Raw genomic sequence first — 13,952 nt, forward strand, 5'->3', positions numbered from 1 at the left:
ACTAAAAACTTCCCACGTCGTAAAGAGGCTGAATATTAGAAATTAACTTTTTAGTAGTGGTTTCTGCATTAAAGCAAAGTTCTCCCTTTGAGACCACTTTGAGTCACTGTCCATCCTCTGACACTTCAGAAAATCTGTCTATTGATTTAAGGAGATCAGCGACGAGCTGCAGTGATTCTGCTCCAGAGACCAGCTGCCTGGAACAGGGAAGAGACAGCATTAGACTGAGGAGAAGAGGATGAAGAAGCCCTTCATCATGGAGGTTTAGGTGATGTTTGCCCATACGACATGATTTATCAAGCAGCTTATCTGTATTTCACTTGGAAGTGAAAAGAGTCTTAGAGGAGTCACAGAATCAACCAGGCTGGAAGAGACCTCCAAGATCATCCAGTCCAACCTAGCACCCAGCCCTAGCCTAGGAAAATAAAGTCTTGTCCCATGAAAAAATGTCAAGAGCAAACAATTTGTGCTCCTAAAGCATTCACCTGAAAACCAAAGAAAGCAAAAAGAAGCAGAAGTATAGAGAGATCTTCCCACAAAAGTGCTGTCAACTCACATTCCAGGTCACAAAACCCATTATCTCTTTGGGATCACTAGAAATCCACAGCATGCTCAAGATCCTAAACATCTCTTTAGGACAAAAATATCTGCCTCCTTTTCTTTCCAGCTAATGGCTTTGGAGTAGTGCTTACCCCAAACATAAGTCTAGATTAACTGAAGTTAGGATACATTCAAGACTAGCAGCAGGAAAGAGCTTATTACATACAAGGGAAAACGTGGCACAAGTGTAAGAGACTTGGAGCATCTAAGTAGAATGGTTTTACCTTAAATGTAAAAGTAAGACAAGTTCTATTTATTTTAATGACCTTAACTTGGAGGGAAATTCATCACAGGTAGGTGGGAACATGGATGAGCTGATCTAGCACACAGAATTTCAATCCTAGAAAACCCACTGGGGACATACAGATGTGACCTCACTCTCTGGGATAGTGTTAGGACATTCATCTTAAGCACTCACTTGATGGAGGACTGGGAGTTTGTTATCACTGTGAGAAGCTTCTGGAGGGCCAGGTCTGCATTTTGTTTCACTGCAGCCAGACTCGCTGACTGGCCCAGCCTCAGGGCCTCATTTTCTGTCTTGTAATTCTGCAGCTGAACCTAGAGAGGGAAAAACCAGAAACTTGACCCAAAAATAGCTGCATCACCTTACAACTAAATGAAGGCCTTTGTACAGCAATTTATTAGGTACCACAACTTGTGACCAGATCCCATACGAGCCAGCCTAGAATGTTTTCCTGGCTCTGCAGAGCTGTCTTGGGCACAGACCTACAACTTGGAAGCCTTAAGCTGAAAATGGATTCAGTGTTCTCATGACAGCCTGTCTGTCTGTTCTGCTTCACAGAATCAACCCAGTGTTGGAGCAGTGGATTCCATGGAATGGAATGTGCAGATGGAAGCCTGACACTGATGCTATCCCCTAACATCCCAAAGGCTCTGCTCAGCTATCTGTAGTATTTCTCAAGCTTCTCCTCCTTCTCTATCAGGAACCTCCCTGCAGTTAAATGCCCATTTCCCCTGTCACATCATAGCATCCAGAGGTCCCCAGTGTCAAACAACATTTGAACAACACATGAAACTTCAGCAGAATTGTACACAATGCAGCACAAGTTGCAGAGCTGAGGTTAACAGCCTGCATGGAGCTGATACCCTCCAGTCTAAAACACCTCCTGCAGGATTCCCTAGGAAAGTTGAGGTGTGGTTAAAATCCTCCTTTTTGCAGGTTCTATTTGCAGATGTAGACTTTCATCCCTGGTACATTTAGCAAGGTCCTGAGGACACTGCTTCATACCTGAAGAAGTGCATTCTCCTGTTTCAGCTTTGCAGCACTGTTTTCTGCTTTAACAGCTCGTTTCTGCAACAGAGTGAAGATGAGTTACACCACAGCAGAGCTGAGGACACAGCAAGCAGCTTGAACTACACAGGAACACCTCATTCCAGTACATAAATTGGAAGTGAAATGGTTGTCACACCAACTCATCTTCTGACTGCTTTACAAGATGGGGACAGTGTCCCAGTCATGTCTTGTCAACTGTTCCCTCCTTTTTTCCTTTCTGGTATCTTCAAGTGCTGTCCACTACCTCCAGACATTAAATTTTGTTCGTGGACAAGAATAAAAGGTACTCAGTATAAATAAGCAAGCAGGAAAAACAGTTCTTAGTTCATACAGGAGGGTGCAAAACAGCTCCTGAAGGTGTTAAAGAATCCAGAATCAGTGTTTCTGCAAAGACCTTCCTCATGCTTATTGAGCATAGCTGGAAGTGGGGAGATTCAGACTGGATGTGAGGAGGAAATTCTTCTTCCAGAGCCTGGAATGGGTTGCCCAGGGAGGTGGTTGAGGCCCCACCCCTGGAGGTGTTTAAGGCCTGGATGGATGAGGCTCTGGCCAACCTGGTTTAGGGTAGGGTGTCCCTGCTTATAGCAGGGGGGTTGGAATTAGATGATCCTTGTGATCCCTTCCAACCCTGACTGATTCTGTGATTCTGCATAACAAAAGAAGTTCATGGGACAGTTTTATTATAAGGAAGTTTTATTGTAAGGGAAGGCATTATTATGCCTGGAGAAAAGGAGGCTCAGGACAGACCTCATTGCTGTCTACAACTACCTGAAGGGAGGCTGTAGCCAGGTGGGGTTGGTCTCTTCTCTCAGGCAACCAGCAACAGAACAAGGGGACACAATCTCAAGTAGTGCCAAGGGACGTCTAGGCTGGATGTCAGGAGGAAGTTGTTGGCAGAGGAAGTGATTGGCACTGGAATGGGCTGCCCAGGGAGGTGATGGAGTCGCCATCCCTGGAGGTGTTGAAGCAAAGCCTGGATGGGGCACTTAGTGCCATGGTCTGGTTGATTGGGCAGGGCTGGGTGCTAGGTTAGACTGGCTGAGCTTGGAGGTCTCTTCCAACCTCCTTGACTACATTCTATTCTATCCTAAGAACCTGAACCCACATCAGAGCTGTTCAGTGCTCACAAGGGTTAAGGAATCACCTCAGTTTCCCTCTCTTTCCTAAGGGAAGAGAGAAAAGGAACTACACAGCTTCCACTGCTATGGCAAACACCAACACTTACAGTCATCAGCTGGAGATTTTGTTCCACATGCTGCACCATTGCTTCTAGATCCTGTGCTTCTTTTTCTTCTTTAATTTTGTTTTCCTCAAGCTTTTTTTCCAGCTTCTTCATCCTTGAAAAAAAACCCAAAGGACATTGTACAGTAAGCACTTGTAACAGAAAGAAAACTCTAGAGAAGAATCAAGAAACTCATTCTTCCATGTTACAAGAAAAATGAAGTCTTCTCACAGAACTACACTTCCAGGCTGTGGCTCAGGGGACACTGTTCAACATCCACTAGCATTAATGGGAACAACAGAGTTGAAGGCAGAAAGGCCCTACAGAAACAAGGGTTGTGTACAACCAGCCTAGAGAAGAGCAATTCTGAACCAGATTTATCCCATCCCCATGGAAATACCAATTTACCTCACTGGAAGAAACAGCAGAGTGCAGAAAGATTCAGAGCCAGCCTAGCTTCTAGAACCTCAGACAATTCAAGTCTCCCCATTCCATATTGCTCACCAGCAAAAACATAAACGTTTGGGTTTTTCCTACTTTAAAGAAGATGACTTCATTACTATGAAGCTTTATGCATCCTGCCAAGCCCTACCCTTTCACTAACCGCCTCAACTCCACAAAGCATCAGCCCCGCAAACATACTGCACAGACATCAGCTTGCTACTTACTTTCCAAGCCTTTTTCAATAACCAAACCAAGCCTGTCAAAGCTTTTTAACAAATAACACAGATTTCAACTACATTTGTCTTCTTCAAAGCCATTGACTCTCTTCCCAGTGAGCACCTCTTCTAAGGCAACTCCTCTCCTATGTGGTTACCTTTCCCCATACTGTGGCTTACGCACTTGTCTGCTTGAGCCTCAGAGAAAATCTGAAGCTTACTGATCTTGCTTCTCAAACTGGCATTCTCTTCCTTTAGCTGAAAAACAAAACATTCTCATTAGAAACGAGAAACAACGAGGAAAAAGTGTTCAGCTTGAGCTCCACTGCTGTCTTGCTCTTTCTGTTACATTCACACATGCTTTCACACCTTTTCCCCCCCCTCTTGACTTCACTAACTCTGGGGGATACAGAAAGGTGGCACCAAACCATCAGTGCATAACCAAATGCTGTGAATTCTGAATTAATATGACCTCAAGGAGCAAGGGCAGAATAAAGTCACCTGGGTCATGTCAAAAGCAGTTGGTGCTGGATCTGATTCACAGATTGGAAAAGCCCTTCAAGCTCATCCAGTCCAATCATTACTTTCACACTGACAAGCCCTTGACTAAGCCAAAGCCCTCAGCACAACATCTCATCACTGTGAATCACTATGGTTGCAAAGGACCACCAGGATCAGCCAGTCCAACCTTCAATCCCAACATCCTTCTTCACCAGACCACAGCCTCAAGCACCACAGCCACTCTCCTTTGAAACACCTCCAGGGATGGTGACTCCACCACCTCCCTGGGCAGCCTGTTCCAGTGCCTGACCACCTGCTCAGGAAAGAACTTCCTCCCAACCTCCAACCTAAACCTCCCCTGATGCAACTTGAGGCCATTTCCTCTTGTCCTATCATTAGTAATTCGGGAGATGAGACCAGCTCCAGCCTCACTACAACCTTCTTTTAGGTAGCTGTAGAGGGCAATAAGATTCCCCTCTCAGCCTCCAGTTCTCCAGACTAAGCCACCCCAGCTCCCTCAGCCGCTCCTCACAGGTCATGCTTGCCAGACCTCTCCTCAGCCTCATCGCCCTATGCTGTAGGAGAAGCTTTTCAAACCTACTCCTCTTTCTCAAGATGTTCTAACAACCCTTCCTGACCGCGCACTTTGACATCAAGTTCTGCAACACCCTGACACAGGAGCTTGCCGAGAAAGCAGAGCTCGCAGGCAGCGCCAGTGCCTGCCTTGAGAAAGGTGCCGGGAGGGCGGCCAAGGTGCTCACCTCCTCGTAGCTGGGCTGCCGCTGGGAGTGAAAGCCCGGCCCTGGGGGGGCTCCGAGAGAGGCCACGCTCAGGTCCTCGCTGCCTGCCAGCCCCAAACTCGCAGAGAAAAAGGAGCCGGCGGAGGGTGAGGCAGGGCCCACGGCGGCGAGATAGGCCTGCTCCACGGCCAAGGGCCGGTAGCTCTCGCTCCATTCATCCTCTTCCTCGTCATCCTCCGCCACGCCAAGAGGCACTGGATCCGGGAGTAGGAGAGGGCCAAGGCTGTGGCCGGGGGGCGCGGCCTGCGGATGGGACGGGAGAGCAGAGCTGAGGTGGACATGGGGCGGGCGCCTCCGCGCCACGGGTTCAGACGCGCCTCCGCCTCGGCCCTACCTGACAGGTACCGGTAACTTCCTCGCCGCTGCGGGCCTTGGTGCGGACGAACTCGCGGAAGGAGAAGGGGTTAGGCTCGTCCGGGCCCGCGGCCGGCAGCTCTCCCGCGGCCATGGCCACGCCGCCGCTGGCCCCGCAACCCCGCTGCTGGCCCCGCTCCGCCGCTGCTGCCTCCGCTCCGCCGCTGCTGGCCCCGCAACCCCGCTGCTGCCTCCGCTCCGCCGCTGCTGCCTCCGCTCCCCCGGCGGCAGGGCGGGTCCCGCCCCGAGGCACGGCCCCGCCCCTCCTTGCAGCGCACCAATGAGCGAGCGGCCGCCGCGACCGCACCCAAGCCCGGCCTCCGCCCGGTCCCGCCCCCCTTCCCAGGCGCCACCGCGGCCGCGCAGGGGCAGCCGCAGGCACACGTGACGCCGCGGCAGGATGGCTGCCGCCATGGCGTGGCTGCGGCGCGGCGCCTGCGGCCCGGCTCGGCGGTGAGAGCTGCCTCTGCCACGGGCGGGGGGAAAGCTGGGCGGGGCGGGGATGCAGCGCCCGGTACCGCCCGCGGGGCAGGTGCTGCCGGGGTGCCTGTCCCCGCTGACGGCCTCTCCCGCTGTCCCGCAGGTGCGGGCTGCCGGCCGGCCGGCGCTACAGCGGCGGCGGCTCGTACCCCGGTGTGCCGCTGAGCTGCCCGCTGCCTGGCGTGCCCAAGGCGGTGTTCGCGGCGGCGGAGGGCCGGGAGCGGTTCGAGACGCGGGTGACGGTGCTGGAGAACGGGCTGCGCGTCGCCTCCCAGAACAAGTTCGGGCAGTTCTGCACCGTGGGCCGTGAGTACCGGCGCATGGCCAGGGCGGGCTTCGGGAGTGGCACCGATCCGTGCCGCTGGCCGGGCTAGGGCCGTGGCGGTGACATTTCACCTCCCCCGGGGGCCTTGCTTGTGTGTAAGGACTGCGGTGTGGGTAAAGACATCACAGAATGAACCGGGTTGGAAGAGAGCTCCAAGCTCAGCCAGCCCAACCTAGCACCCAGCCCTGGCCAATCAACCAGACCATGGCACTCAGTGCCCCACGCAGCCTTCTCTTAAACGCCTCCGGGGATGGTGCCTCCACCACCTCCCTGGGCAGCCCATTCCAGTGCCAATCACTCTCTCTGACAACAACTTCCTAACAACATCCAGCCTAGACCTCCCCTGGCAGAGCTTGAGGCTGTGTCCCCTTCTTCTGTCCCTGGCTGCCTGGCAGCAGAGCTCAACCCCACCTGGCTACAGCCTCCCTGCAGGCAGCTGCAGGCAGCAATGAGCTCTGCCCTGAGCCTCCTCTGCTGCAGGCTGCACACCCCCAGCTCCCTCAGCCTCTCCTCACAGGGCTGTGCTCCAGGCCCCTCCCCAGCCTTGCTGCCCTTCTCCAAACACCTTCCAGCACCTCAACATCTCTCTTGAATTGAGGAGCCCAGAACTGGACACAGGTTTCAAGTTGTGGCCTGACCAGTGCTGGGTACAGGGGCAGAAGGGCATCCCTGGTCCTGCTGGCCACACTACTTCTGTTCCAGACCAGGATGCCATTTGCCTTCTTGGCCACCTGGGCACACTGCTGGCTCATGTTCAGCTACTCTCTACCAGCACCCCCAGGTCCCTCTCTGCCTGGCTGCTCTCCAGCCCCTCTGCCCCCAACTTGGGGCACTGCTTGGGGTTGTTATGGCCAAAATATGCTGATTTCTTGTCTTCTTAACACTAGTTCTTGTCAATTCGGGATCAAGACATGAAGCAAAATACCTCAGTGGCATCTCTCACTTCTTGGAAAAGCTGGCCTTCTCTGTGAGTACCCACAGTGGGGCCCTGGGAGCTGTGTGGAACAGAAACCTGAGCACCTGGGGACCTGAGAAAGCTGAGGCAGGGCCAGCTCCTTACAGCCCTACCGCTCTGTGCTGTTTAAATGGATCGTGGTAGTGCTCCTAGTTAATTATTGTGACCCAAATTACACTTTGTAAGTCTGTTCTTTCAGTTCTAAGCTTCCTGAGTGTATAACAAACTACTTGATGTCTAGAATGTAAACTGTGCTTGTCTGGACTACACCAAAGGATTGCAAGCAGCTATTGCTTTACTAGTCAATAACATTGTTATCCTCGTTTTTAGTCCACAGCTCAATTTGCCAGCAAAGATGAAATTCTCCTCACCTTAGAAAAGCATGGGGGCATTTGTGACTGCCAGGCATCCAGGTACAGTGCTCCTTCCCTTGCTATTACCTGAGTGGTTTTAGCACTGACAAGCTTGAGTTGATTTTCCTGGTGCATGGCAGTGAAAGGCAGTTTGTGCTTTTTAAGGAGCACAAATCCATTTGTGGTGGCTGCTAAGAAACCACCTGAAAGGGTTAGAAAAGTCAGTTCTGTTTGCCTCCAGAAGCATTTAGTAACGGCCAAGCACCTTTGTGTTTACTGAATGATCACAGAAGTGAGTTCTCAGTGCAGGAGCCCTCTGCTTGTGTTGCAGGGACACCATCATGTATGCTGTTTCTGCTGATGCCAAAGGCCTGGACACAGTGGTCAACTTGCTGGCTGATGTCGCACTACAGCCCAGGTTATCAGGTCTGGAACATCAGTCTCTGCTTCCAAAGTGGCCTCTGAGATTTCAGAGTTCTTCACTAGCCCCTGAGCAGTGGAGGTGGGGTTGTCATCCCTTGCTGTCTCTCTGGCTGCAGATGAAGAGATCGAGATGACTCGCACAGCTATCCGGTTTGAGCTTGAAGACCTGAACATGAGACCTGACCCAGAGCCTCTGCTCACAGAAATGATCCACGCGGTAAAAGAGAGAGAGTGCCGCGGGGGCAGCGGGACAGCAGTGTGCCCTTCTGGCCAAGAAGCCAAAGGGCATCCTGGGGGGCATTAAGAGGAGTATGTATAGCAGATTGAGCGAGTTTTTCCCTTCCCTCTCCTCTGCCCTAGTGAGGCTCCACCTGGAATATTGCATCCAGTTCTGGGCTCCCCAGTTCAAGAGGGTCAAGGATCTACTTGAGAGAGTCCAGTGGAGGGTTACAGAGAGGGACTGGAGCATTGCCTTGTGAGGAAAGGCTGAAAGACCTGGGGCTGTTTAATCTGGAGAGGAGAAGGCTGAAAGGGGATCTAATAAATGTCTATAAATATCTGAGGGGTGGGGGTCAGGAAGAAGGGGACTGAGATACTCAGTTGCACCCTGTGACAGGACAAGGGGCAATGAATGTAAACTACAGCACATAAAAGATGACAACCTAAATTAAAACTGTCTGGAACTTAACCTTTGTTGCTAGCTTGAGCCACCTGGTCTAGTGGAAGGTGTCCTTGCCCGTGGCATTTGGAACTAGATGATGTTTAAGGTCCCTTCCAACCCAAACCATTCTATGATCCTATGAATATGTTGTTGAGATAACTTCAGTGAAATGCTCAACCTTTCCTGCCTCACGTCTCAAGCAGGCAGAGAAGGTTCAGATGGAGGCTGGGTAAATATTTGTTATTTTAACACCTCTGTTTCCTTTTAGGCAGCCTACAGAGAGAACACAGTGGGGCTGAACAGGTTCTGCCCTGTGGAGAACACTGACAGGATCGATCGCGGAGTGCTGCACTCCTACCTGCGCAACTACTACACTCCAGACAGGATGGTGCTTGCTGGGGTGGGAATCGAGCACGAGCAGTTGGTGGAGTGTGCCAGGAAACATCTGCTTGGAGTGGAGCCAGCGTGGGGCAGTGGACAGACCAAGGACGTGGACAGATCTGTGGCTCAGTACACAGGAGGCATTGTCAAGGTAAAAAGCTGGTGGCTTTGTGCCTCTTTGGCTGCTTGCTTTATAGGCTTTGCTTTTCTCCAAGTAGATGTCGTTCAAGAATATGAGCCCCAGCTGGCCATGTTGCCCTGGGCAACCTCATCAAAATGCCTCTGCTCAGTGCAGAGGGCATTGCACTAGATGACCTGTGGAGGTCCCTTCCAACCCAGACCGTTCTGTGATTCTCTGACAGCTCTCTGGGTGACAAGTTAATTATTGGGAATCTATCAAGCTGGATACAGTGGAGGTGAAAATCGGTCCTAATAATTTGTCTGCCCTTCACACAGGTTGAAAAAGATATGTCAGACGTGAGTCTGGGCCCTACTCCCATCCCAGAGCTCACCCACATCATGATTGGGTTAGAAAGCTGCTCGTTTTTAGTAAGTATCAACTTCAAACCCTGTACTTGAAGAATCTCAGAACACTGTACCTCATTATCTAAACACTGGCACTGATGCTGTGTGTACAGACCAGCAGCTTGTCACTGGCACCCTGATGAAGGTGCTGAGCTTCATGCTCTTCTTAGACTCTTCTTTTTTCACTCATCCCAGACCATTCAGAGCTCTGCTGTTCGCTGACTGAATTTCTTGTTGCCATCCAGGAGGAAGATTTCATTCCATTTGCAGTACTGAACATGATGATGGGAGGGGGTGGCTCTTTCTCAGCTGGAGGGCCTGGCAAGGGCATGTTCACTCGCCTCTATCTCAATGTGCTCAACAGGTTGGTTTGCCTTTCTGTTGAAGGGATAGCAAAAAGTCTTCTTAAGGCTCATGTTGAAGCCTTCATGTTAGAATCATAGAATCAACCAGGTTGGAAGAGACCTTGAAGATCATCCAGTCCAACCTATCCCCCAGCCCTATCCAGTCAACTAGACCATGGCACTAAGTGCCATGTTTTGAAAGCCAACAACACCCCCAGGTTTTACATCAGCTGTAAGATTCATCAGTGGGCATTTTGAGAGGGTGAAAGGGCAGAAGTGAGCAGGAATCCTGTCTTTCTCCACTAGCCCAACACATCCTTTAATTGGGGATATTCTTCCACCTTGAGGTAATCCAGGAGACTAACAGAATTGGCAGTAGGTACCAGTGATACTGCTGCATATTGCTCTGGGCTTGGGTCTCAAGAATGCAAATAGAAAGAAGGAAGTAGGTGGCATATGCAGAAAAGGTCAGAGGCAGGAAGTGATGAATTCCTCTGGCACTGCTGAGTACCCTAGGAGGGAGCTTGCTGTCCATGTTTGGTTGATTTTGACATTTCAGTTCAGCTTTTAAAACGTTTGCACACTATTTTTGTCCTCACAGGCACCACTGGATGTACAATGCAACTTCTTACCACCACAGTTACGAGGATACAGGTCTCCTGTGTATACATGCCAGTGCAGATCCAAAGCAGGTACAGAGTCCTGCATTCAAACACAAGTCCTTAAAGAGCAATCACACCCCTTGGTACCAGAGTAAGCATTGTTCTCACCTTCTTTCAATGACCTGTGTGTTTTAGGTTCGAGAGATGGTGGAAATCATCACCAGAGAATTCATTCTCATGGCAGGAGCAGTAGGAGAGGTCAGCAGCATAACCTGCAGAAGGTCTTTGAGCTGAAATGTTGCATTGCACTGGCAGTGAATTGTTGTTGATAAGTATGTTACATATTTCTGTACAAGAATACAGTCCTGTCAGCCACACCTTCACCACGAGGAAGGTGTTTGCAGAACTCTTAGGTGGTATCTTGTGTCGGAGAGCAGCAGCCAGGCTTTTTTTGATCATGCTTGTATTTGCTGTTCATGCACAGGTGGAACTTGAGCGGGCGAAGACACAGCTGAAGTCCATGCTCATGATGAACCTGGAGGCTCGGCCAGTTATCTTTGAAGATGTGGGAAGGCAGGTGTTGGCCACAAACACAAGGAAGCTACCTCATGAGCTCTGTGACCTGATCAGTGAGTAGATGATACTTTTCCTTCCCACTGGACACAGCTTGAGTACTATGTCCAGTTCTGGGCTCCTCAATTCAAGAGAGATGTTGAGGCACCGGAATGTGACCAGAGAAGGGCAACGAAGCTGGTGAGAGGCCTGGAGCACAGCCCTGTGAGGAGAGGCTGAGGAAACTGTGGGTGTGCAGCCTGGAAAAGAGAAGGGTCAGGGGAGATCTCATTGCTGTCTACAACTACCTGAAGGGAAGCTGTAGCCAGGTAGGGTTGGGCTCTTCTGCCAGGCAACCAGCAACAGAACATGAGGACACAGTCTCAAGTTGTGCCAGGAGAGGTACAGGCTGGATGTTAGGAGGAAGTTGTTGGCAGAGAGAGTGATTGATACTGGAATGGGCTGCCCAGGTTGGTAGTGGGGTCACCATCCCTGGAGGTGTTCAAGCAAAGACTGGATGAGGCACTTAGTGCCATGATCTGGTTGATGGGACAGGGCTGTGTGCTACGCTGGACTGGCTGAGCTTGGAGGTCTCTTCCAACCTGGTTGATTTTGTGATTCTATGATTGTACCTACAGATCAAGGCATCTGGGGAGCAAATTGCAACATACTCCTGTAGCACAGATGAAGAGCCTTAAATAATGTGGGGCTGGAAATACTAGAGAGAGAGGTCTCAAACTCCCAGTGCAATGGGGTTTTTGTCAGAAGGAAAAAACAAATATAGTAGAGAAGGTCTAGAGTTAGTGATTGGGCTTCTGACCATCTAGAGAGCAGAGCTGGTGGGGAACAGGGGAGGGAACTGGGATTGTTTAGTCTGGAGAAAAGGAGGCTGAAGTGAGACCTTCTGGCTCTCTGCAACTCCCTGGAAAGAGGCTGGATCCAGGTAGGGGTTGTTACACCTAATAACAAGTGATAGAATGTGAGGAAATGGCCTCAAGTTGCATCAGGGTAGGTCTAGGTTGGCCATTAGAAGAAACTTCTTCAGTGAAAGGGTTCTCAAACACTGGAACAGGCTGCCCAGGGAGGTGGTTGAATCCCCATTCTTGGAGGTGTTTAAAACCCACAAAGATGTGCTGAGGAACATAGTTTAGCACCAGACTAATGGTTGGATTCAATGATCTTAAAGTCTTTTTCCAAGCAAAACAGTTCCATGATTCTCTGATAATAAAGCTGCTTTGTGCTGTTTCCAGTGTAGTTGGCACAGCTCTAGCTTACTGTTCTTTTCCTGCAGGCCAGGTGAAATCTACTGATATCAAGAGGGTGGTCACTAAGATGCTTCATAAAAAACCAGCAGTGGCTGCCCTGGGTGACTTAACAGACCTGCCCAGCTACGAACACATCCAGGCAGCACTTTCCAGCAAGGACGGGCGGCTGCCGCGGCTGTACCGCCTCTTCCGATAGAGCAGCACCTCCTGCACGCCCCTGGCAGACCTGGCTTCTTTTTTAACATGTTTTGGAGGTGATAATATTGCTGCAAGCCCTTCCCCACCCCCACGCCCCATGCTGCAAAGGTGGAGCGATGCTACAGCTGAACAAAGCTGCTTCAGGACTCTGGACTGTGAAGAGGACTTAAAGGCCCTGCCTGGCTCTGAATGAGGACTTTGACCCTCTGAGTAGGTTACAAGACAGGATGGGTGTCCACAGCCTTCTCTTGGCACTGGAAAGGACACAGCCAGCCAAAATATCCACGATAGAACTGAAAGCATTTCTCTGAGGTCAGTCACTGCTGTGGGTTACCACTTCACCGTATCAGCAGTAGAAGTGGAGCTGTCGCAATGGAGATCCTGGTGTGTGCCCTGCTTGAGGAATGTGGTGGCCTCTTAAAATCTTGGCTTATGGAGCTGAATTCAAGGATATTTCTATTGTTACCAAGGTGAACAAAGATTTGCTCAAACCACATGAAGAAAACACCAGTTATTGTCCACGTGAAGCTAGGCAACAAAGGTTCCTGCACTCCAGGTCTTGTTAAAAGCATCATGGATCTCTTTCATCAGTGTAATTTATCAGCTGTCATGACTGGAAATAATCTCACCATTTGGCCAGAGCTCAGAGGAAAGCAAACCTAAGGCATGACTTAAGATATTGTGGAGTTCATCTGCTCTAGAATGGAAGTGATCCCATTCTTCAGGCTTTTCACTTGCAAGTGAACTAAGCTAAAGAAGAAAAGTTTTACTGCAGAACTTTTTAACAGCTTTAAGTAGTTGCTGCTGCTGTACCCAATGCTCATCAACGCTTTTTGTTGTCACTCAGATGAACTTAAGGCCTTGCAAAAAGAAGATGAAATTGTCCCACTTTGATGTTGCTCAGCTAGGAGTTGGGATCTGCAAAATGACAACATGCAGAAAGCTCATGGTCTGGAAAGTGACTGACCCCATGTCCTAGAAAGACACAAAACAAAGTGCCACAGACAAGAGATGGAGACCCAAAAGAGGAACAAAACATTTGATTTAAATAATCTCTTTACATATGGGCTTAAAAATGCAGCCAGCTGCATTGCAGCCCTTTGCTGGCTTGATGTGTGGTGTAAGGAGCAGCCAAACTGGGAGCAGAACACTGAGGCAGCTGTTACCTGCTTTAGCCCACACCTTTCCTTGATGCAACAATGAGAAACTGTGTTGCAGTGCTTCTTGTGGAACCTCTGGTCTGGAAGAGTCCTGTGCAGTTGTGTATGTTTGTAAGAAAATAAAAGAGACCTCTAAATGAATGGAACAAGTATAAGAGTTCTGAAATGCATCAGCTGACAGCTGAGTTTCTTGAACTGGCAGACGAAGTGTGCTTTCTTTGTTCCATGTGAGTGAGCCCAAAGAGGCTGGAGTGCTGGAACATGTCCAGACAAGGGCCACAAGGATGATCAGAGGGCT

The 13,952-nt window shown here is 50.2% G+C and overlaps 2 protein-coding genes across 2 annotated transcripts; one reads left to right on the top strand and one right to left on the bottom strand.

Annotated features, from left to right (window-relative positions):
* Positions 1-33: 33 nt before the first annotated feature.
* Positions 34-5,601, bottom strand: ENTR1 (endosome associated trafficking regulator 1). Its single transcript, XM_064171217.1, has 7 exons — positions 5,411-5,601; positions 5,038-5,319; positions 3,960-4,033; positions 3,120-3,231; positions 1,850-1,912; positions 1,019-1,158; positions 34-197 (listed from the first exon to the last, which is right to left on the bottom strand). Exons 1-7 carry the CDS (start codon positions 5,522-5,524, stop codon positions 104-106), a joined length of 879 nt encoding a protein of 292 aa, XP_064027287.1. The 5' UTR covers positions 5,525-5,601; the 3' UTR covers positions 34-103.
* Positions 5,602-5,830: 229 nt separating this feature from the next.
* On the top strand, positions 5,831-13,795 carry PMPCA (peptidase, mitochondrial processing subunit alpha). Its single transcript, XM_064170880.1, has 13 exons — positions 5,831-5,883; positions 6,014-6,216; positions 7,123-7,202; positions 7,521-7,603; positions 7,875-7,969; positions 8,083-8,183; positions 8,896-9,159; positions 9,465-9,557; positions 9,779-9,897; positions 10,479-10,569; positions 10,675-10,737; positions 10,964-11,108; positions 12,323-13,795. Exons 1-13 carry the CDS (start codon positions 5,831-5,833, stop codon positions 12,490-12,492), a joined length of 1,560 nt encoding a protein of 519 aa, XP_064026950.1. The 3' UTR covers positions 12,493-13,795.
* Positions 13,796-13,952: the final 157 nt, after the last annotated feature.

Source organism: Pogoniulus pusillus, chromosome 35, assembly GCF_015220805.1.
Source record: "Pogoniulus pusillus isolate bPogPus1 chromosome 35, bPogPus1.pri, whole genome shotgun sequence".
In the NCBI taxonomy this organism is placed as follows: domain Eukaryota; kingdom Metazoa; phylum Chordata; class Aves; order Piciformes; family Lybiidae; genus Pogoniulus; species Pogoniulus pusillus.